The sequence below is a fragment of the Microcaecilia unicolor genome, chromosome 3 (genome assembly GCF_901765095.1).
Source record: "Microcaecilia unicolor chromosome 3, aMicUni1.1, whole genome shotgun sequence".
Lineage (NCBI taxonomy): Eukaryota > Metazoa > Chordata > Amphibia > Gymnophiona > Siphonopidae > Microcaecilia > Microcaecilia unicolor.
Window position 1 is genome coordinate 238,463,182 of NC_044033.1, and position 25,627 is coordinate 238,488,808.

Genomic DNA, 25,627 nt, shown 5'->3' on the forward strand with positions numbered 1-25,627 from the left:
CCTCCCACTACACTGCCAACACGCCCCCGTGAACTTTAGTCATCCCCGCGATGGAAAGCAGTTGAGGGCGCCCAAAATCAGCTTTCCATTATGCCGATTTGGGCGACCTTGCAAGAAGGACGCCCATCTCCCAATTTGTGTCGGAAGATGGGCGCCCTTCTCTTTCGAAAATAAGCAGGATAGTAACATAGTAAATGACGGCAGATAAAGACCTGTACGGTTCATCCAGTCTGCCCAACAAGATACTTTATATGTATACCAGAGTTTGATTTGTTCTTGCCTTTCTCAGGGCACAAACCGTAGAAGTCTGCCCAGTACTGTTCTTGTACTAAGTTCAGAAGCTAATGTCGAAGCCCCCTAAAATTTACACTCCAGCTCATCCCTATTTAGTCACAATCAGGGCATAGACTGTAGAAGTCTGCCCAGCTCCCGGTTTGTTTCCCAATTACCGGCATCGCCACCCAATCTCCGCTGAGATTCTGCAGAACCATTTCTTCTAAACATGATTCCTTTGTGTTTATCCCACGCTTGAATTCCATTATCGTTTTCATCTCCACCACCTCCCGTGGGAGGGCATTCCACATATCTATCACCCTCTCCGTGAAAAAATACTTCCTGACATTAGTCCTGAGTCTGCCCCCCTTCAAACTCAATTCATGTCCTCTAGTTCTACCACCTTCCAGTCTCCGAAAAAGGTTCATTTGCAGATTAATACATTTCAAATATTTCAACGTCTGTATCATGTCACCCCTGTTTCTCCTTTCCTCCAAGGTATACATGTTAAGGTCGGCAAGTCTCTCCTCATACGGTTTGCAACGCAAATCCCATACCATTTTTGTAGCTTTTCTTTGCACAGCTTCCAGTCTTTTTACATCTTTAGCAAGATACGGCCATCTAAAACTGAACACAATAATCCAAGTGGGGCCTCATCAATGACTTGTAGAGGGGCATCAACACCTCCTTTCTTCTGCTGGTTATGCCCCTCTCTATGCAGCCTAACATCCTTCTGGCCACAGCAGTCGCCTTGTCGCATTGTTTCTTCACCTTTAGATCCTCAGACACCAACACCCCCAGGTCTCTCTCCTGAGTCAAGCTTACTAATCTCTCCCCTCCTATTTGGTATCTCTCTTTTGGGTTTCTGCACCCCAAGTGCATCACTCTACACTTCTTGGCATTAAATTTTAACTGTATACAATTTACCACAAAGTACTCCAATTATTAAACGTTAACATTTTAATAATTAACAATATCTGTACATATATTGTCAACAATTACACTCAGTTATCATGGAACTCACTTCCACACGTCTTTCACAGTGTCATCCACAGGGTCAACCCAAACTCATACATTCCAACCACATTTGAAAAACAGCTAAGTGAACACAACTTAAAAATAGAACAATATCGTACTGAACAAAGGGCATTAAAAGTAGCTAAATATAGAAGTACAATTATATGAAGGGCTACGTCTACAGGTGGATGGACAAACGCAATCGGGGTAGGAAGGGGCGTCCTGAGGGGGAGGACAGTGAACTTTAAATTGTCGTCCAGAGGGGAGTCACGTGATGCTGTAGAGAGAGTGAGAAATGTTCTCCTGCTCTCTGGGGCCCCGAAGCCTTATATTTCTATAAAAAACCCGAATAGAGCTGGAAACTTTCAAGAATTACTTCCCCTCTGGATTGCCTGTTTAATGGATAAGTTCTTAAAGACTCCTGCGAGAAATATGGCTAGCAGCGGAACAAAAAGGGAGAAAGACAAACTCCGGATGGTGGACGGCAACACTGAGCCTAAACAAGGGGCAGAGGGGCCGACTTTCTCGGTGGAGCAGTTGTCCCAGCTAACTGCAGCAGTGGAGAAAGCGATGGAGGTGAAATGGGAGAGACTAACCTGCCAAATTACTAACATAGAAACATTGTTGGCTGAGAGCACGCAACGAACTGGTGAGCTCAAAAGACGGGTGTCAGAAATAGAGGATGAAATCACCCCGGTTGCGCAGCACATGAAACAGGTGGCCGCTACGATAGAAGCGATGTCAGCGAAGATTGACGATCTGGAGAACAGATCACAGAGGGCTAACCTGAGAATCGTAGGACTGCCGGAATCGGTGGGAGACAGAGTATTGGGGACTGTGCTGGAAAAGTGGCTTATATCTGAATTCGCACTGTCGGACACGCGAGGCCTTTATGCCTTGAACGGGCACACCGCGTGGGAAGGAGATAAGATGGCCGACAGAAGCCCAGAACATAATTATAGTCATAAAATGGAAATTCTATGAGGATACAGAATGAAGAGGGAGAATACTAACCAGCTTATTTTCGAAAGTGAAAGACGCCCTTATTTCGACCCATGGGTACCCAAATCGGTATAATCGAAAGCCGATTTTGGGCGTCTTCAACTGCACTCCGTTGTGGGAACGAATAAAGTTGATGGGGGCATGTCGGAGGCGTGGTGAAGGCGGACTGGGGCGTGATTATCGGCCGAACAGTGATGGGCGCACTCGGCTGATAATGGAAAAAAGAAAGGCGTTTTTAGCGAGAATTTAGGTCACTTTTTTTGGACCCTGTTTTATCACGAACAGGTCCCAAAAAAGTGTCCTAAATGACCGGAGAGAATCGGGGATGATCTCCCCTGCCTCCCCCAGTGGTCACTAACCCCCTCCCACCAAAAAAAAAAAAAAAAAAAACCTTCAAAAACCTTTTTATTCCAGCCTCAAATGTCATCCCCAGCTCCCTGACAGCAGTATGCAGGTCCCTGGAGCAGTTTTTAGTGGGTGCAGTGCACTTCAGGCAGGTGGACCCAGGCCCATCACCCCCCTACCTGTTACACTTGTGGTGGTAAATGGGAGCCTTCTAACCCCCCCCCCCCCAAAAAAAAAAAAAAACAACCATTGTACCCACATGTAGGTGCCCCCCTTCACCATTAAGTACTATGGTAATGGTGTTGAGTTGTGGGGAGTGGGTTTTGGGGGGGGGGGTTTGGGGGGCCCAGCACCCAAGGGAAGGGAGCTATGTACCTGGGAGGTAATTTTTTTAATTTATTTTATCATTTTACTTAATTACATTCACATTTATCACATAAATGTAAAGAAATACAGAAATTAATATAAAAAGGAAAACATTTTCTCTCAACAATATATATTTACATAATTGTCCACAATTGGAAGATCCAAGATCAGGAAAACAATCTTAAAGAAAATAAGAAAAACTCAAAATGGTTAATCTTACACTTCACATTTTCTGAAGGAGGAAGGTTAATCGGTTATTGCAGCCGGTACAGTGGTAACTGAAGGAAGTTGCTGCAGAGGATTCTTCATCTGTTTCCACAAACTCTATAATTTCTTAGGTTCAAACAAATAAGTAATAAGGAAAATAAAACACTTACAAGGGAATCGTGCTAGGAAGGTCCCACCTGGGGCAATGATTCCTGGCTGAAAAGCCAAGACTTCACACCTCCCAGTCTGCGATTCCCTTGATGTGTCAGGAAATATATTCATCTTTGAACCCCAAAAACTATCAACCATGTATCGGAAATACAATTTCAAAACGTTCTTCCTATCTAATCTAAGACGAAAGTCACTAATAATATAACTCTATCTATAACGTCTGAATTTTCCAAAATGTCAGTTAAACACATCTCTTTTCTCTGAAAGAAGATTTTAAAGGAAATATAATTTTAGTCACCAAAAGGTGGCTATCAGAAGGTATTAGCAAAGTATCAGAGAAATATTTCTTCAAGATATATAGGATATTATAGGTAAATTTATCATTCTCAAGTTATTTTCCCTTAATTGGTTCTCCAGAAATTCCAATTTTTACAAGAAAAATAACTATTCTTCATTACCAAATTATCTAATTTTCATAGAGAAGCCATTTCCGTAATCAAAGTCTCTTTTTATATCTTGGACTTCCACTTTGTTAGATAAGTATTAATATAGATTCTTTTAACTCACATAGTGAAAAATTTTAAACATCTGAAGAAGACAGTTATTCACATTCTACTGCAGTTCCTATAGTATGTCCTTTATGACATTATTGGCTTCACCAAGTCCAATTTCTCCACAGAAACCGCTCCAGATATCTTCGGGGGGAAGAGCTCATTCTCCAATACCCCAGTTGGTTTATTATCCGGAGTCGATGCTGCGCCAGGACCTCCTCGGGTCACATGAAAATCCTAACCCACTTCGGACGTTTCCATTATTGACCTCATTACTATTTCCGGGTCTTGGAGGGGTCGTACCAACAAGGGGACTCAAAGTCACTCCCTCCACTGGGATTCGGCAATAAAGCCTTGCTGTTCCCCGAAGCAAGAACCAATATCCCCGACGTTATGACCCCGAATCTCTCCAAAATAGACTGAGAAGTGGTGGGAACCCCAGCCGTGTTCGAGGAGGACAGCACCACGGCTTTGCCTTTTCTCTTCCCCATCCTCTGGGGAGCGCGCCTTCTTCTTCAGGCGTTCTGGTGTAAAACGGGAACTCAACTAGTGTACGTCCTCCCTCAACGCCATCTTGGATCCTCCAGGTTGGGACACTCTTTGTCTGGTTTCTCCTCAGAGGCCTGTCTGATATGGGTAACCCTACAGCATAGCCCTCTGAGTCACTGAAACACGAAAGCCCCTCCACCATTTGCAAGGTGGTGTCCCTTTGGAGGGGGCCTGGGAGGTAATTTAATGTTTTTTTCTATTTTTTAAAAGTGCCCCCTAGGGTGCCCGGTTGGTGTCCTGGCATGTGAGGGGGACCAATGCACTACGAATCTTGGTCCCTCCCACGACCCAAATCCTTGGATCTGGTTGTTTTTGAGCTGGGCCGCTTCGGTTTCGATTATTGCTGAAAAACGAAAATGCCCAGCTCAAAAAACACCCACATCCAATATATTTGCCTGGCACAAACCGTATTTTCCAAACTAAAGATAGACGTCCATCTTTTTCGAAAATACGGTTCAGCCCGCCCCTTCACGGACCCGTTCTCGGAGATGGTCGTCCTTACACATGGGCGTTCGCGTTCGATTATGCCCCTCCGCATATGATAGACACATGATACGAATTTATCAGGACTACTTGGCGCAACTACAGAATAGAAGGAAGCAGTTTACCCCGGTATGCCGACGATTGCATGAGATGTGGGCACAGTTCATGTTGATTTACCCAGCGGTTTTAAAGATCAAGCATGAGGGCGGTTGGAAGTCCTATGACAAAGTGGCGGAGGCAACTGGTTTTCTGAAAGCACTTGAGAACAACCGAGGAGCCAGGTTTTGCAAATTAGCAGGCCAGGTGGACCCATGGAGGCTGTTGCACCCAGAGGAAAGAGATTACAACATCTAGAGTGCACCGCACACAGTCACGATTAGATTATATTTTAACATCTCAGAAGATGTTCCCCCAGGTATTAGATGCGCACATAGGCCCAGAAGAGATTTCGGACCATGCGTTGGTCTGGATAGATCTAGAGGTGCAATCTTATTTTAAGCAACCCTCGGGATGGCGTTTCCTAGCGTATCTTTTCTCCTCTCCAGAATTTATCAAATATCTCCACATGAAATGGGGGGAATATCTTACATTTAATGGGCAACATTTAGAAGACCCTAGTCTCTTCTGGTCTGCTGCTAAGGCAGTGTTGAGGGGAGACTTAATTGCATATGTGAGTAAACATAATCGATGTATCGCACAGGGGGTCATAGCCTTGGAACGACAGCTTAGGGAGGCAAAGAAGAAATATACTAGGACACCTACACCAGCCTTCTTTGACTCCCTCACGACGGTCAGAGCTGCGCTGAATACCCTCTTGCACGAGCGAATGGCCTGCTCCCTTATTTATAGAAAATATGGTTTTTACAAACATGGGGATAACTCAGGAGGGTACTTAGCGAGGTTAGTGAAAAGAGCGCACAGACTGCATTTCATTTCAGTTTTTAAAACACGAGAAGGAGAGACTACCAGCAAATTGGAGGAGGTTGCAGAGGTTCTGAAGGAACATTTTGAGGCATTATACACGGGGAGAGGGGAAGACGGAGGAGATGGGGCCTCCCTGCGAGAATACCTGGCCAAATCGGGTATGCCAAAACGTACAGAGGGAGTGGTAGAATCTCTTAACATGCCATTAACGCCAAAAGAAATCCAGCGTGCTATTAAAGCGCTGCGGTTACATTCGGCACCGGGGCCAGATGGGTACTCTGGGGAGTTTTATAAACTACTTAAAGATCAACTGGTAGGCCCACTGTTGGATTTGTACAACGAGGTTGTAGAAAATGGGGTATTTCCCTAGTATGCGAACACAGCTCTGATTAGCTTAGTACCCAAGCAGGGGCATGACCCGTTACAACCAGGCTCATATCGGCCGATATTATTGATAAATGTAGATATTAAAATATTGTCCCAGGTTTTGGCAGACAGGCTAGCCCCAGCTATGCCCCAAGTTATACAAGAACATCAAGTAGGGTTTGTAAGAGGGAGACAGTCAGTGCTTAATGTAAGAAAACTAATAGTGGCCATGATGCAGCCATCAGAAGAAGGGGCCAAAAGAATGATAATTAGCTTAGACGCGGAGAGAGCTTTTGAAATAATGCTATGGCCATTCATGTTTGAAACTTTGCACTGGATAGGAGTGCAAGGCTGGTATCTACAGGCAATTAAAGCATTATACACACTTCCAAGGGCTATACTACTAGTTAATGGTGTTAGAACGGGGGAGTTCAAGGTAGAGCGGGGGACTCGCCAGGGTTGCCCTCTGTCACCACTACTGTTTCTGATCTCCTTGGAACCTCTATTATGTGAGGTGCAGGCAAATGAGAACATCCGGGGGGTGCAGATACGGGAACATATGTTAAAAATACTGGCATACGCAGATGATTTAGTGCTTATGCTGGACACACCTCAGCAGTCATTAGAGTGTCTGCTTCAAGTGATCGCTAAATATGGAGAGCATTCGGGTTTCAAATTGAATCTAACAAAATCTTTGGCACTGCCGCTGAGTGCTGATGTACAAAGAGAATGGAGCGGGCAATTTCCACTAAAATGGGCAGTTGGGCAGCCAATTGGCACGTGACAAACGGGCGGTAAATTTGAAATCTCGTTGGTTAACTGCCACAGGCAGAATAAGCGAAATAATGTTGTTAGAGTGTACACTGGTGTCGTTGTCGCACAACTGTAAGACTTTAACACTGGCTGAATGAATAGAAGTTCTTAAAAAATTAGAAAACAAAGTCAAGCATCTATTGCTAAAGAATATGGTGTCAATACCAGTCAAATTTCACGTGTCTTGAAGCAGAAAGACCAGCTTCTGGAAGACTGGCAAAACAATACAAATCCACAATGGATACGAAGACGGGCGGGAAAAGCTGAGGAGGTAGAAGATGCTCTTCTTCAGTAGTTTTCTCGAGTCAGGAGTAGACAGTTTCTTGTCAGTGATCCACCGCTTACTGTGAAAGCTAACCAGCTAGCTGAAAGTCTTGGACTAACTGAATTCAAAGCCATTGTTGGATGGTTGGAAAGATGGAAGGAGAGGAATAGCATAAAATTCAAGAAATAGCATGGTGAGAAACAAGATGCCGTTGACTTTGGTGCTGAAAATTGGGTTGTTTTCAGTTCTTCCTACCATCTTGAACGAGTTTGCACCTCGTGACATTTTCAATGCTGACGAAAATGGTCTCTACTGGCGAGTGATTCCTGATGGAACACTTGCATTCAAACATGCTGAAACTACTGGAGGTAAAACATCGAAGGACCGACTGACGATCCTCCTTTGCTGCAATATGGATGGGAGTGAGAAGTTGGAACCCCTCGTCACTGGAAAGAGCAAACAGCCCCAATGCTTCAAGAAAGTTAAGCGACTTCCTGTGTCATACGAGGCTAACGCAAATTCATGGATGGCTAGGGAAATTTGGAAGCAGTGGCTAAAGAAGTTAGACACTAGAATGCAGGCACAAAAGCGTCAGATTTTGCTGCTTTGTGATATTTGTGCTGCACACAGGGATGATGTCAGGCTGTCTAACGTCAAGGTGGTCTTCTTGCCACCAGACACTACCTCTCTGATCTAACCTATGGATCAGGGCATAATAGCCAATTTCAAACAACATTATTGGGCTCTTGTGCTACGTCGTCTGATGAGCGTTTTGGAAGACCAGATTGGCAAGGATAAACTTGCTGTGGAACTGGCTCGTAATCTATCATGGACGCCCTTCTTTTTTCCATTATCGGCCAAGGACGACCATCTCCTAAGCACGCCCCAGTCCCGCCTTCGCTACACTGCCGACACGCCCCCATGAACTTTGGTCATTCCAGCGACGGAAAGCAGTTGAGGGTGCCAAAAATCGGTTTTTGATTATGCCGATTTGGGCGACCTTGCAAGAAGGACGCCCATCTCCCGATTTCTGGAAGCCTTACAATATACCACTGCTTTCCACAAAACATGCTATCCCCTGGCCTGTTCTCAATCTAACCTTCTTAGTTGGTCCTATGGAGTTTTGGCTGCTGCTGTCCGTCTTTCCGACCCCCACCACCCCGTTTCAAACTGGCTCCATATTGCAGCGCTTCTGAGCTCTAAAAAGAAAAAAATTAAGCTACCTGCCTGCCGGTACAGAGCCGCATGCTGCAATACTGAAAGCGAGGCTCTGCTGGATCCTCCACCCCACTGAAGCAGGAAGTGTGTCGCAAGGGCGGGGTTCTGGCAAGCCTCGCTGTCAGTGTTGTAAGCACGGGGCTCTGTACTGGCACTGCAGCGTTCGCAGCAGCGGCCACTAGACCACCAGGGCGGCTGACAGCTGTAGTGTGCGGTGGCAGCAGTGGCGAGCAAGGGCAACCAGGCATAGCCTCCGGGCCCCCTGGAGCCTCTTGGCCCTCGGGCACTGCCCGAATGGTCAGTCCACCCCTGTTTGATACTGATTCAAGGTAAAGAAAAGGCACAAATGGCTTTACAGGAGCTAATGGCAGAATATGGAAGCTTATTGGGATTCAGAGTTAACCTCACTAAGACAGAGATTTTTAACATATCCCTTTCCAAAGGGCAGGGGACAAATCTTAGGAATGTTTTCCCTTTTGAAGGGGCAGACTGGGAGACACTCTTCAGCTGGAACCAAGATTTAGAGAGGTGGGATAAATTAATACTGTCCTGGATAGGAAGGATGGAGACAGCAAGAATGAGGGTTCTCCCTAAATTTTTATATTTATTCAAAGTTTTCCCTGTTGAAATACCTCCTATAATATTTCAACGTTGGCACAAAAAGATATTTTGTTTTATATGGGGAAGGAAGAGATCCAGAGTGGCATGGGAGGCTATGTTCCAATCTCAGGAGAATGGGGGGATGGGAATACCCAAGCTGGAAAAATATTAGCAAGCGTGGCAGGCACCCCATCCAAACAATGGGTCCTAGCAAAACAAGGGGCTAGTACTTTTCAGTTGGAATTTCTCTCCTGGGCAGCTAGCATGCTCAAAGACATTCAAGAGGTCCAAAACCCATTTATGAGGATCACTACGGGCCTAAGGATCAAGACACGGCCCCATTTATTGGAGGATAAGACATGGGCTTATTTTCAACCTCTGGGACGTACAGATAACTTTGTATCCTGAAAACCTGACTGGCTGGGGTGCCTACAGGACCAGGTTTGGGAACAACTGTCATAAGGTCCAGAAATTATGGAAGAAGGTATTTACATATGAGCAACAGTTACTCGAGACTCGTATACCGTGCAGTATGGAAAATGCCCTATTAAGTGGGAAAGTGGAAGGGATAACGGGAGCTCTGGATAAATTAATGCTGTTGGCTTTTACAGCAGCCTAACTGCTGATTGGGACATGCAAACTACAGAGATGGTTAAAAAGACACTGTGTTTTATATGCAAATGATATAGACTGACTGCCTTAAAACATAATAAATGGAAATCTTATCAAGAAATGTAGGGAAGACTTCTCCAGCTGGAAGGACATTCTGTGAGTTTTGGGGAAAGGAGTGGAAAGGGGGGAGTGAGAAAAGGGATGGGAAGGGTCTATTTTTAGTTTTTAATTATTGGAGTGGCAATTATGTAACAAAATGCATACTTAGTCTTAATTTTTTTCCGTTAATAAATGCTGTCAGTTATTTTGCTTGAAAATTCATAAATTTACGAGACTGCTGTGGGAGGTTGCGGCCTCCATTTTGGAACTGGGAATACCATGAGAAGGATGTCAGAGCCGCCATTTTGAAATTGGGAATGCCATGAGCATGAGGCTGCCCCAGGAAGTTGTGACCACCATTTTGGAACTGAAAATGGCATCATTATGATAAACTGCATTATGTACTGTGATTTGCATTAACCTATCAGCAATACACAATGTCCTTGACTAAGTCAAACTGCACCATTTTCATCAGTCATGTTCCTCCACAACAGTGCAGCCCTCCACCTCCAGCAGCCCTTTCAACAGTACAGATTTCTCAACCCCAACACACTCTAGGATGAAGGGTTTTGCAGACCTGATCGCACATCTGGGATACCCACCTCTATCAGTGCCTCCTCCATCTCAACGGGCAGTTTAATCTATCCAAAGTAGGGAAATAGACAGTGGGAGGAGAAGAGGAGATGACAACCTTTTATCCCACCAGCGCTGAATTCCTGAATGGTTCCAGCTGAATTCAGTAAAGATGTACAGGAGGATTTTTATACTTACTTGTTACAGAAGGATGAGTCTGTTCAGACATCTGTGATTCAGGATTTTCCATGAAGGGCAGATCTTCCTCTTGTTTAACACTCAGCGAGAACACAGTCATTACAACTGGAAGACCTGTGATGAGACAACACATTTACAAGGATTCACCAAGTATCTGTTAATACAAAAATAGAAAATTGATTTAAATGTCCAAATGTTTGATGTTTTACATCATCTCATGTGATCTAAAATTGCAAAGCCCATTAAATCCAAAACATTTACTTACCGTTGGTACAGTCATTTGGATTTTCTTTTCCCTCCCACTCAGATTGTTGAGTGAAATATTTCTCATCTTTATTTTCAATCTTGAATATAACATCAGGATTAACAATTAAATAACCTGCCAATAAGAAGTAGGAAAATTACTGGAGAGGTTCCATCTTTGATGGAGCCATGTGTGATGTGTGCATGGAGGTGGGTGTATATGTGTATATACAGATATCTTGGGGTGTGTGTATTTGTCTGACAAAGCTTGGAAAGAAGAGGCAGCAGTGGCCTGACACTTGGTTAGATTATATCATAGAGTGTTCCTGGTACAGAGATTTCTCTTCATAGTCCGCCTAGGTGGAGGCATTGCAGGTGCCAAACTTCTGGTTACCATTTGGAGGAGTTATATGTTGAACAACATAGTTAACTAGTGTGCAGCTGATATGTCATCACCTTATGCAGAAGTCTCAGAAGAAATCTGAGAGGTAAATCCTCTCTCTGGTCTTCTGTGCCAAAATATTTTGTATAGGAATGGGAGAGAGACTCCTGCTGGTGTTGTATGAAGCCTCTAGTCTAAGGTATCATCTTATCTTACAACAGAGAGCAGCATCTTTTGCAGAGCCTGTAAAGTGGAGTCTTTCACAGGCTCCTATTGAATATGGGATGGCATCAGAAGCCAGGTTCTAAGTTTCAGGTGCCCATGGTATCTAGTTCCTGTGATTTTTACACCACTGATCCCATTATGTGCTTGTGTGGTAGATGACAGAGAAACATATTTACCTCGTGATCTGAGGATGTCATGAATCTCCTTGATGACTTTCTTGAACAGCTCTTTCTGCCATTCTTCCAGAAGGTTCCACTCCACTTCCAAGAAATAAGCAGCAACGTCCTTAAATGTGACCAATCTCTAGAACAGCAAACAAGACACCCTACATCAAAGTGTCATTATTTTTTCATTTCATTTTATTACATATACACCTATCATCATACTTCTAGATGGTTTATAACAAACACATGTAATAGTTCACATAAAAAGAAACAATAAGAGAAATAAAAAATCATTCAAAATGAAATGGGTAAGTAAAAGAAAACAGTCACGTCAAGCCTTTATCTTAAAAAAAAAAATCAAATAATGCTACAGACACCACAACTTCAACGGTAAATTGTTCCAGTTGAGTACGTCATAGTGAAAACACACACTGTGTCATGGAAGTTTTATAAACCAAAGCACTGCTAAGAAGAAAGAAGGTATTTAAGTAGTGTTCAAAATTTTACAGGTATCCAATACATCTCCCTCAGAATGGAAGAACTCGGCATTAAACGGGAAATGCTATAATCTAGATGCCGCGTACGTGAATATCTAGAATACCAGCATTTCGGCTTGTATGTGTGGTGGTACCTGCATTATTGCTAGCAGGAAGCCTAAGTGCTATTTTGCAAATATCCACTTACAAGGGGGCTGACGTAGCGATACAGCATGAGAAAGACATGGGCAGGACTAAGCGTTATTTACACCAGCTCTACAGTTGGTAACACTGAGGATCTAAATCTTAGGCAAGTCGACAGGTTAACCTACTATTCTATAAGAGAACTTAGGCCCCTCTTTACAAAGGATCACTAGTGTTTTCAGTGAACACTAACCATGTAGATACCCATAGGAATATTCTGAGCATCTACACGGTTAGAGCACGCTAAAAATGCTAGCACGCCTCTAGCGCAGCTTAGTAAACAGGACCCTAAGTCGTTTAGATTCCATGTTGGAATAGGGTCCCATTGCATATCCTTAGGGAACCTAAATGGAATCTCCCAGTTGTCGAATTGCCTCCAAATTGTCCACATCCAGAAACCAGATGTGCTGCAGTGTTCTAAACAAGTTGCAAAAGCCTAAGCACTGTATCTGGCAAACCTAAATATAGAACATTACAGTAATCAAATGAAGGTAAAATCAACAATTCAGTCAGCATACAAAAATCATCTGACATAGTGAAAATGAAGCAGCAAAGTTCAAATAATACATTAAAAAAAAACTGTGGCCGAAGTATCAGCAGAGTCAAGAACTATTCCTAGATAATAGATTTAACTATGAATTGGAACAGCTTCAAGAAAGGAGGGTAAAGACAAAAATGCAGAGAAGAGTAGAGCTGATCAGTAGGTACCACCATCATCTCAGTCTTTTCCATATTCATTGTTGGGCCATTTTGACCACACTGTGCTGAAATCTCAGAAAAATGACTGATGAGAACCAAGAGACTTAGAAAAAGATACAATCGCTAATATAGCATCAGCACAAAAACTGACAAACAATACTCTGTCACAAGAGATCACATAAAAGGGACCTATAGATGTCAAATAATACAGCAGAAAACAGAACCCTGAGGGACCCCCCCCCAGCATACTAAACCACTGCGACTCTCCCTGGGGAAAAAAAAAAAACAAAAACCCATATTTGATGGAGGAAACCTTCTAAAAAGGAGGAAAACCACTGCAAATCTGTCCCCATCTATATCTTGTAAGCATTTTAAGAGGACCTGAGCTAATATTTATTTATTCATTCAGAGGCCCTTTTACAAAGCAGCGGTAAACTCAACATGGGCTTACCACTTGCTAAAAAGGAAGTACTGCTGGGCTATTGCAGAATCCCAGCGATAGTTCCCACCCCCAGCACGTTGTCATATCCGGCGCTACAAAAATATTTTTATTTTTGTAGCGCCGGTGTGTGCCCGGCAGTGCCACACGATGCCCGGTTACCGCGGAAGCCCTTACCGCTACCTCAATGGGTGGTGGTAAGGGCCCCCCCCTTCAAATGACCGTGTGTCACGTGCTTCACGGCCATTTCCTCAAGAAAAGAAAGACCTACCTTGTACCCGCTGTGGTAAAAAGGGAACTCGGCACAAGTCAAAAACACACGCTGATGCCAGCGCAGGCCCCCTTTTCCCGCAGCTTGGTAAACGGGGTCTTCGGTCTTATATCCCACAATTATCCAAAAACAAGTTTTGGTTCAACTTGGCTTACTGAGTCAACAGCAGCTGAAGATGTGTCTCCAGGAACTTCTGCTAGGGAGGGACAGGTAAGGTTAGGGTGAAAGACAGATCTCACACATCACCTAGATAAGATTTTAAACAATGCTGAGGAGGAGCCAGCTGTCTTGGTACATGTGGGTACCAAAAACATAGGAAAGTGTGGGAGGGAAGTCATGGAAGCCAAACTTAGGTTCTTGGATAGAAAGATGAAATCCAGAAGCTCCAGAGTAACATTCTCAGAAATATTCCCTGTTTCACATTCAAGACCCAGAGCTCCAGTTTCAATATGTGGGTGAGACAATGGTACAGGGAACAAGGATTTAGATTTGTTAGGAACTGGACAACATTCTGAGGAAGGGGAAGCATGGGGGATGTTGACAGTCATTCAGGAGCAGACGGATTGGGATTAGTTATATTGAAAAGGATGGTATCAGAACAGGGAAGTAAGGGCATCGCGATAGGGAAGTTGAAACAAAGGCAGAAGTACGCCAGACGCCTTAAGAGAAGAGCAGATGGAAAGTAAAGACTGCTAACTATCCCTCTCAACTAGTAAGCAAGCTGTAAATCCAGTACAGACAAAAAACACACTTTCAAATGTCTATACAGTGGGGGAAATAAGTATTTGATCCCTTGCTGATTTTGTAAGTTTGCCCACTGACAAAGACATGAGCAGCCCATAATTGAAGGGTAGGTTATTGGTAACAGTGAGAGATAGCACATCACAAATTAAATCCGGAAAATCACATTGTGGAAAGTATATGAATTTATTTGCATTCTGCAGAGGGAAATAAGTATTTGATCCCCCACCAACCAGTAAGAGATCTGGCCCCTACAGACCAGGTAGATGCTCCAAATCAACTCGTTACCTGCATGACAGACAGCTGTCGGCAATGGTCACCTGTATGAAAGACACCTGTCCACAGACTCAGTGAATCAGTCAGACTCTAACCTCTACAAAATGGCCAAGAGCAAGGAGCTGTCTAAGGATGTCAGGGACAAGATCATACACCTGCACAAGGCTGGAATGGGCTACAAAACCATCAGTAAGACGCTGGGCGAGAAGGAGACAACTGTTGGTGCCATAGTAAGAAAATGGAAGAAGTACAAAATGACTGTCAATCGACAAAGATCTGGGGCTCCACGCAAAATCTCACCTCGTGGGGTATCCTTGATCATGAGGAAGGTTAGAAATCAGCCTACAACTACAAGGGGGGAACTTGTCAATGATCTCAAGGCAGCTGGGACCACTGTCACCACGAAAACCATTGGTAACACATTACGACATAACGGATTGCAATCCTGCAGTGCCCGCAAGGTCCCCCTGCTCCGGAAGGCACATGTGACGGCCCGTCTGAAGTTTGCCAGTGAACACCTGGATGATGCCGAGAGTGATTGGGAGAAGGTGCTGTGGTCAGATGAGACAAAAATTGAGCTCTTTGGCATGAACTCAACTCGCCGTGTTTGGAGGAAGAGAAATGCTGCCTATGACCCAAAGAACACCGTCCCCACTGTCAAGCATGGAGGTGGAAATGTTATGTTTTGGGGGTGTTTCTCTGCTAAGGGCACAGGACTACTTCACCGCATCAATGGGAGAATGGATGGGGCCATGTACCGTACAATTCTGAGTGACAACCTCCTTCCCTCCGCCAGGGCCTTAAAAATGGGTCGTGGCTGGGTCTTCCAGCACGACAATGACCCAAAACATACAGCCAAGGCAACAAAGGAGTGGCTCAGGAAGAAGCACATTAGGGTCATGGAGTGGCCTAGCCAGTCACCAGACCTTAATCCCATTGAAAACTTATGGAGGGAGCTGAAGCTGCGAGTTGCCAAGCGACAGCCCAGAACTCTTAATGATTTAGAGATGATCTGCAAAGAGGAGTGGACCAAAATTCCTCCTGACATGTGTGCAAACCTCATCATCAACTACAGAAGACGTCTGACCGCTGTGCTTGCCAACAAGGGTTTTGCCACCAAGTATTAGGTCTTGTTTGCCAGAGGGATCAAATACTTATTTCCCTCTGCAGAATGCAAATAAATTCATATACTTTCCACAATGTGATTTTCCGGATTTAATTTGTGATGTGCTATCTCTCACTGTTACCAATAACCTACCCTTCAATTATGGGCTGCTCATGTCTTTGTCAGTGGGCACACTTACAAAATCAGCAAGGGATCAAATACTTATTTCCCCCACTGTATATAAATCCTAGAAGCTTGAAAAATAAGATGGGAGTTAGAGTATATTGCACTAAATGAAAGATAGATATAAAGGGCAGGGTACAATTATATCACCATGACAGAGTGGATTAAACTGTAGGGTGGTAAAGCAATATGTTAAAGAGGATATTGAGTGGAACAGAATAAAAATTCAGCAGAATAGAATGTTGGGTGTTATTAGGAAGGGTATGGAGTCCAGGTGTGCGGATGTTATAATGCCGTTGTATCGCTCCATGGTGCGACCGCACCTGGAGTATTGTGTTCAGTACTGGTCTCCATATCTCAAAAAAGATATAGTAGAATTGGAAAAGGTACAGCGAAGGGCGACGAAAATGATAGTGGGGATGGGACGACTTTCCTATGAAGAGAGGCTGAGAAGGCTAGGGCTTTTCAGCTTGGAGAAGAGACGGCTGAGGGGAGATATGATAGAAGTGTATAAAATAATGAGTGGAATGGATCGGGTGGATGTGAAGCGACTGTTCACGCTATCCAAAAATACTAGGACTAGAGGGCATGAGTTGAAGCTACAGTGTGGTAAATTTAAAACGAATCGGAGAAAATTTTTCTTCACCCAACGTGTAATTAGACTCTGGAATTCGTTGCCGGAGAACGTGGTACGGGCGGTTAGCTTGACGGAGTTTAAAAAGGGGTTAGATAGATTCCTAAAGGACAAGTCCATAGACCGCTATTAAATGGACTTGGAAAAATTCCGCATTTTTAGGTATAACTTGTCTGGAATGTTTTTACGTTTGGGGAGCGTGCCAGGTGCCCTTGACCTGGATTGGCCACTGTCGGTGACAGGATGCTGGGCTAGATGGACCTTTGGTCTTTCCCAGTATGGCACTACTTATGTACTTATGTACCTTATCTACACAACAAAGGTTAGAAGTCAGAGGCTGTGATTATAACAACTCATTCTCACTATCCCTGGTCCAGAGGAGGCATCTTTCTTATAGGAAAAGTTTGTATCACCTCATTACTAGCTTTAATCCAGGCTTCAGGCAGTTCCTCGCATGTGCCTGTGGTGGTCAGATTTCCTCTTTCCTCACATCCAGGAAGCTCAGTCCTGCATCCCTCTTGCTCAAACTGGATTAAAATGCCAGGCTTGACATTGTGGGAGCCTATTATAGGAAAATAAACAGTACAGTGGGTCAGATTCTATATGTGGTGCTTAAAAAATCTATGCGGAACTCATTTCCGCCTAGACATTCTATAAAATTTGGGTGCAGTATGTAGAATATGCTCAGTTCATATCAGAGCGCCTAAAACTACATGTCTCCATTTACATTTGGGAATGCCCACAAAACACCCATTTCCCCGCCCATGGCCATGTCCCTTTGAACTGAACTGTTTAGAATTTAGGCGCAGTTCATTACAGCATGCGCTTAGTGAGTTATGCGTGTAAATTCTAATTATTGCCAATTAGTGCTCATTATTGCTTGTTAAGTGCTGTTAGCAATGCTGATTGACTTGTTAAGCCAATTAAGTTACGCATGTTGTTATCAAATACGATTGCATTTCAGTGCAGAATGTGAGGCGCGATATGTAGAATCTGGCCCAATATATTTAGGAAAAAAAGTTACCACAAGGAGGGGCATTTTCGAAAGGGACGTCCAAGTTTTGATTTGGACGTCCTTGCGAAACGTCCTGATCCAGGGGCAGGGAAACCCGTATTTTCAAAAAAAAGATGGACGTCCATCTTTCGTTTCAAAAATACCGTCAGGGATGTGCAAATCCTTAAATTTCGCCGTTCCTAGATTTGGACGTCGCTACACATGGACGTTTCTGATTTTCGAAACCAAAGACGTCCATCTCAGAAACAACCAAATCCAAGCAATTTGGTCGTGGGAGGAGCCTGCATTTGTACTGCACTGGTCCCCCTGACATGCCAGGACACCAACTGGGCACCCTAGGGGGCACTGCAGTAAACTTCATAAATTGCTCCCAGGTACATAGCTCCCTTACCTTGTGTGCTGAGACCCCCAAACCCCCCTACCCACAACTGTACACCACTACCATAGCCCTTATGGGTGAAGGAGGGCACCTAGATGTGGGTATAGTGGGTTTCTGGTGGGTTTTGGAGGGCTCGCTGTTTCATCCACAAACATAACAGGTAGGGGGGGATGGGGATGGGTCCTCCTGCCTGAAGTGCACTGCACCCACTAAAACTGCTCCAGGGACCTGAATATGGCATTTGGGACTGGCATAGAGGCTGGCAATCAATATTTTTAAAGATATTTTTGAGGGTGGGAGGGGGTTAGTGACCACTGGGGGAGTAACGGGAGGTCATCCTCGATTCCCTCCGGTGGTCATCTGGTCAGTTCAGATACCTTTTTGTGCCTTGGTCGTAAGAAAAACATCCAAGTGCTCGTCAGGGATGTCCTTGCTTTTTTCGATTATGGGTCAAGGACGTCCAAGTGTTAGGTATGCCCTTGTCCCGCCTTCGCTATGCCTCCAACACGCCCCCTTGAACTTTGGCCGTCCCTGCGACGAATTGCAGTTGGGGACGTCTAAATACCGATTTGGACGTTTCTGTGAGAAGGACGTCCATCTTCCGATTTATGTCGAAGATGGGCGTCCTTCTCTTTCGAAAATGAGCCTGAAGGCCTATAAATGCCCAGAATGATGCTTTTTCACAGGTGGCTCCACTGATACAGAACCAAAATAAGCGACAGCATCTGCTTTATAGAGAGGGTAATGGATTCTTATCCCACCAGTTCTGAATTCCTAAATAATCCCAGCTGACTTTAGTAAGCTGTGCAGGAGGAATTTTATATTTACTTGTTACAGGAGGGTGAGTCTGTTCAGATGTCTCTGATTTAGTTGGATCCATCAAAGGGAGATCTTCCTCTTCTTTAACACTCAGTGAGAACACAGACGTTACAATTGGAAGGCCTGGTTAGAGAAAACACATTTAGAAGGATTCACCAAGGATAAGGTAATACTAAATTAGGAAATGGATTTTAAGTCTCTAAATGCCTGGAGACTTTGATCTGAAAATTCAGAGCCCTTCAAATCCAAAACATCTACTTACTCTTCATGGAATCATTTGGGTTTTCTTTTCCCTCCCACTCAAAATGTTGAGTGAAATATTTCTCGTCTTCCTTTTTAATCTTGAATATAGCATCAGGATTAATAATTGAATAACCTGTAGGAAATAAGTAGGAAAATGGCATTGAAAATGTATCTAAAGAAGGTCCTGGGGATGTCTGTTTCCTGTTCTGACTAAGCAGTTCGTGTGTGTTTCTGTGTGTACAAACAGGGCTAAGTTCTTTATATGGCAGCAAAAAACCAGCGCTGATAAAAATTGGCGTTAAAACGCTATTCTATAAATGCCGCTCAGAGTTGGGTGCAATTTACAGAATACCGTTTGCACCAGGATCTGCACCCAATTTTGAGTGTGAGGATTTACAGCAACTGAAACCTGGTCTAAATTCTTACGCCTAAATTAGGCGTGGATCTCCGTTACTCTGTAACACTGCATGCAAATTCCAGGATTGGCCATGTCCACACCCCTTCTAGATCCACGAGTAAGTTTAAATTAATGTATCTATGCTAATTATATCATTATGCAATTAAATTGCACACACCCTCATCTGGCCATCAGATATAGTCTTAGAGTGACACTGTTCATCTTGGGCTATTTGTATTGTCCTGAGAAGGCTTGGAGAGCTGTAGTGCCTCATTTCTATTCGTAAACCTCTAAGCTGAAGTCACTGCAGGTGTCAAATTTCTCTGTGATATCTGGCTACCATCTGAAGGGGTTACACACTGTGTGGGTTAATTGACCAGTGAGCAGCTGACAGTCAGGCCCTGTATACAGAAGTTGTAGTTCTCAGCTAGAAGGGTCAAAAGTTTGTTGTACAGAAAAGGGAGACAGACTGCAGCTGGTGGTCTATGAAGCCTCCAGTTTAAGGTAAACATTTTTTCTTACAGCACAGAGCAGCATCTTCTTTTGCATCAGAATTTCAGGTGTCCCTAGGATCTGAGACCCGGGATTTTTCCAGCTCTGATAAAATAACAGCAGCCATCCATAATGTGCCTATGTGGTAGATGATAAAGAAGACACATTTACCTTGTGATGTGAGGATGTCATGAATCTCCTCAACAACCTTCTTGTACAGCTCCTTCTGCCATTCTCCCAGACTGTACCATTCTATTTCCAAGAAATAAGCAGAAACATCCTTGAATGTGACCAATGCCTGGAACAGAAGACAGGACACCATCAGTCACAGTTTCATTATCATGGTTGTGTAACAGGCTGTTATATTTATTTATTGGGATTTATTAACTGCCTTCATGAAGAGATTCACCTAAGGTGGTGTACAGCAGGTACAAATTAACATAAAGCTTACAATTTTGTTAACAGCATAACAATTTTATTTTTTATATTAGTTACATTTGTACCCCGCGCTTTCCCACTCATGGCGGGCTCAATGTGGCTTACATATTATATACAGGTACTTATTTGTAACTGGGGCAATGGAGGGTTAAGTGACTTGCCCAGAGTCACAAGGAGCTGTGCCTGAAGTGGGAATCGAACTCAGTTCCTCAGTTCCCCAGGACCAGAGTCTACCACCCTAACCACTAGGCCACTCCTCCACTCAGTAAAATAACCAAGAATAAACATAAATACAATAAATGAGGTAAACTTGAAAACAGTAAATGTAATCCTAATAACCGAACTACTGTGAAACAGTATCAAAAATATACACATTTAACAGAACTGAAATTCAAATACCAGAGATAGAATACAACTAGTAAAAAAGGCCCGTTTCTGTAGGAAATGAAACAGGCGCTAGCAAGGTTATCCCCCACCCTCCCTTTGTCCCCTCTGAGTCCCACGCCCCTCTCCCTCCCTTCCCTCCAAGTTCCGGACCCCCCACCCTCCCTCTCGTTCTCCGAGTTCCGGACCCCCCTCCCTGCCTCCCTCCCTCCGAGTTCCAGACCCTCCCTCCCTCCTCAAGACCCCCCCTCCGAGTTCCTGACCCCTGGAACCCCCTGCCGCGACCCTCTCTGGACCCCCCTTCCCGCCGCAAACCCTTCCCTGCCGCCATCGCATACCTGTGCTGGCAGCAGACCCCCAACCCCCGCCAGCCGAAGTCCACCGTTGCTTGCTGAATGATCTGACCAAGTTTCTGTGCGTGCGTCTGACGTCCTGCACGTTGTACGTGCAGGACGTCAGACGTGAGCACAGAAACTTGGTCAGATCATTCAAGTAACGCTGATAATAGGATGTTTATACCTAATGCGACATCTCAAGCACATTTAGCAACAACTAAGAATAGTGCATTTTGTTGGCTGGCTCCAGTTCTTTGGAATAGACTACGGATAGCTCTACGGAAAGAGGAATCTTCGAAGAATTTTGAGAGCCAAATTAAAATGTACTTTTTTAACTTAGCATTTGATCTAATAGGTTAACGAGAGCTGATCTTTGCTGGGTACATCTGTCCAGAGCCATGATTTTCAACCTTTTATTTTGCGGCAAACTGGAATCAAACCCATACCTGCCCGTCCCTGTTAAGATCCATTCCATCCCCACCCACACCTGTAACCTTCAGTTATTTCATTTAATTATGCTACTTTAGATTGTAAACTCCTTTGAGCAGGGACTGTCCTTCTTTGTTAAACTGTACAGCGCTGCGTAACCCTAGTAGCGCTCTAGAAATGTCAAGTAGTAGTAGTAGTAGTACTGAAACACACTAGAGTACCAATATACAGTGTAGGAGTCTGTAACAGAAACCACATGCCAACAGAATTTTTCACCTCAGTTACAGATGCAGAACATGACTCTGATCTTATAGAAAATATGGAACCCCAAAAAAACATGCAGACAAAACCTGAAAGCAGAGATACCAAGGTTGCAATGTCAGCCAACACCAGAGAAATAGAAGGAAATGCAGGTCCTTCTGTACAGTGCAAAATAAAGCTGACATATTAATTCTCAACACTGATATAATTCAATCACTAAGTTAGGGGCTCATTTTTAAAGCACTTAGACTTACAAAGTCCCATTGGTTATGTATAATTATAGTACAGCAAGAGACCCTCACTGGATCCACCGGAAGGGTGGGAAGGCCAGATTTTAGGACTCAGGCTGTAAAAATACCAGCCAGGTTTAAAAATCTATGACTGGCTGCGCAAGGACTTGCTTTTCCTGTAAGTTAATATGTGTCCCCGCTTGGGATCCATCCACTGGAATAGTGATGGGTCAATTTACATACCTTTAACAGCTAAAATAACTGAAGAAGTACTGACTAGGCCAAATAACAAGTACATGATTTAATATTTCAGAATCTGTAAAAAAACAGGTCTGAACAATGAGTCCTGACACAAACTGGTACAACTGTCACTTTAAATCAGATGAACAAAATGGAGTCTATTAGTTTTGTATAGAAGGCTACAGAGGTTATACAGAGTTCTTAAAAGTATTGCGACACAGACAGATGTGGAACTGTTATCTCAAAGCTTCTCAAAACATACTGATAAGACTGCATGGGAAAGTATCATCTCAGAAATTGAGAGCTAGGTATCTCACCATTGACTTCTATGGAGAGTTTGTGTATAAAAGAGGGGACAATTTGCCATAGCTTTGGTATCCGCCCCAACGCTTATCTCAGACGGCGAAGCTCTGTCCGGTTGTACCCAGAATCTATCTGCTGAATGTACCTGATTAAAGTCTGATGTCTGTATTTGTATCAACTTGAAGACTTGTCTTTGGGTAAGAAATAAAATGTATCTATCTATTTAAACCTATCTCTGTCTTTATTCTATCTTCTCTTTACCTTACATTTAGCTTACAGGGCAAATCACATACACTCACTCTCTGGAGAAACTTAGACAGAATTTTAATAGGCATTATCTGGGAACATAAATGGCCCAGAGTATACCTAGATCCAGGAAGACAGAAAGCAGTAGTTATGGGAATTAGAATTCGATTACAGCCCCTAATGCAAACCCAGAGCAGACCTCCTTGTGATTGGGTGACAATGGAGGTTGGAGAAACCATACAGAACCTGTTAGGTAAAATAGGTATCTTTAGTCCCCCGTGTGATCTGGAGTCAGAAAGAGGTCCAAGAGGGGGAAATTAAAACAGTGGTGACCAGCCGTACGCTGACCGTTCACTCTATCCTCCTTTCTCTTCTTTTGAACGCAAGAGGGGATACTTATATTGTGCGTTCAAATGTCCTGTGTTATCTTTCTATCACCTTTTTTCTGTTTTTCTGCTGTTCTGCTGTTATCCCTCTCATGGACGCTGCCCACTTCAGGGGCATTAATGTCCTGTCCATTCTCACCCCCACTTTAAATACTCCTCTATTCTTCTGTCTTTTTACTTTCTTCCCTGAATGTTTTCATGCCCTGTGCTGCACTAACACGCCTGCTTCTCTGCCCTTTCCTATGCTAATCTCTTTCCCAAATTTTTAACGCAGTGGGGATGATTCTTTGAGTTCTAACTTTCACTTCTACATTCTGTTCTGTTCTTTCTCACCCTCTTTCTTTCTCCTATTCTGTCCATCCCTTTGATTTGAAAGATGTGCGCAAGACTGTGCTTGTTGTGTGAATGATGCATAACAACGAATCCAGGCGACTGCGATTTGGGGTTTGCTGTAAGTTTATTTCAATGTTCAAAATCTTTGGATTGGTCTTTATGCTAGCATTCTCGCTTAACAATCCTTAGAGATTGGGCATTCTCTGTTTCCCATCCCATCTTGTGTTCTGTCTTAATCCCCCCTTTTCAAATCTCTGTCCCCCTGTTCTTACTATGTATGCTGTTCTTTCTTCTTCTGTCGCCCCCCCAATCCCTTTTCCCTGCTCTCCTTCATCCTAACTTCCTCTGCCTACCTCTTCCTATTAATCCCCTGGGTCTAATCCTGCTCTTCTCTTTTCTGTAAAGTTTCTTTGATGTTCCCGGATCGGGGGAATTTTCTTTACTCTAGGAGAACAGCACGCTTTCAGATTGTTCTCCCCACAACTCCTTCTGCTTTCTCCGTTCCTATACTCACTCTTTAACACTGACAGCCCCCACCTTTCCACATCTGCTACTGCCTTTACTCTGTGTGTGCGGCACATACTTTTGCTTGTGCTGACCCTCGAGATTTTTTTTTTAATGCCTCGGGACTGTCCCTCCTACTTCCTACAACTTTCTTCTCTTTTCAGCTGCAAACATTAATTGCGGGGTTCAGCTATGTAGCTGCTTACCGCCGTTCAACTGCTGTTTTCCCCTTATCTCTAAACTTCTCTGCCTCCCATGACTTTGCCGTATCCAAATCTTTGTGCACTACACTTCCCATAAGACCCTATTCAGTTCTTTAGTTCTCTGAACTATGCTTTCCTTCTAACAGCCCACAGCCCCCCCCTCTTCCTGTACTTTTCTCGGCTCTCTTTCATAGTGCAGCATTAGAACCTTTGATTTCCGTTTCTCCTTATGGATATGTAGTTTCTATCTCTTGCTCCTGTGTTATCTTTTCCGCTGTTACATACATTTCCTGATTCTGTATCTCTTATCTCCCCTTTTTAACTTCCGTAGCAGTATATGGCTGTCTTGTGGTCTGGGGCCGGGTCCGCTCTTTTTTCTTTCGCATCTTTGTGTGTGTCTCTGCACTCCGTCTGATTTGGATTTTTGTGTGCATTATACTGTACCGTCTCTGTTTTTTCTTATTTCTTATCTCTGTATGCCGCTGTCTAAATCTGGCTTGGCTTTTTTCACTTTGAAGCGCATTTCCTGCCCGTTATTATTTACTGCGTAGTTTAACTAATTGCCCTTTTTCACTGCTGCTCAGTTCTGTGCTTTCACCCCACCCCCATAGCCATTTTTTTTTTTTCCCTTACGTTCAATCTGGATTCCTTCCTCCACAACATTTTGTTCTTCTCTCACTTTCTCTGCCATAATAATCCTCCCTGCCCTCTTCTCTGATGCTCTACCGACTGTTCGTGGTCCGTGTAAAATTTATAAGGATGTGGCCCGCACGATACCAATTGGGGTAACTTAACACCTTACATACACCTTCTTGGCTTCTGGTGCTAACTAGAAATCATTTTTAGATTCCCTATAAAACTAATCTTTTTCCTTCTCAGTCCCATGTGTTGTGAGTCTTATTTTTCTTTCCGGAACAAAGCTTACTACATTACTAGTAGCTGTCATATTTGATATATATATTCCCTCTGCCTTTATAAATCCATTTAAATTTGCCCGAAGAGCTGAAGTTCTAAACCCTTTTTTCCCTCACATATTTCTGTAACTTTTAAGAGTTTTCCCTAACAAGCGCTGTAGTTCACTATCTCAAGGACATGAGAATCTGGGAAGCTTGCCCACTTTAGCTGCCTTATCAGTCAGTCCAGCACTGCTTTGGCAGAGGCTACAGTTCACTTTTAAAAGCTCAGAAAGTAATTTTTTTTTCCCCTTCTCCGTCCGTTTTCTTCTGTTTTATGCTGGAGTGGTACAAGTTAACCAATCATTTACACAGGGATATTGTGAACCTTTTGCTGTCTATCCTCCGTCAACTGTATTGCTC

The 25,627-nt window shown here is 43.7% G+C and overlaps 1 protein-coding gene across 1 annotated transcript in view; it reads right to left on the minus strand.

Moving 5' to 3' along the window:
• LOC115464471 overlaps positions 1 to 10,928 on the minus strand; it is a 337,991-nt gene extending 327,063 nt beyond the window's left edge. Inside the window, exons 1-2 of the mRNA XM_030194848.1 lie at positions 10,898 to 10,928; positions 10,633 to 10,746 (exon numbers count right to left, since the gene is read on the minus strand). Of these exons, the coding sequence (XP_030050708.1) occupies positions 10,633 to 10,732 (100 nt within the window). The 5' untranslated portion in view covers positions 10,733 to 10,746; positions 10,898 to 10,928. The remainder of the gene's footprint in view (positions 1 to 10,632; positions 10,747 to 10,897) is intronic.
• Between the last annotated feature and the right edge of the window lie 14,699 nt (positions 10,929 to 25,627).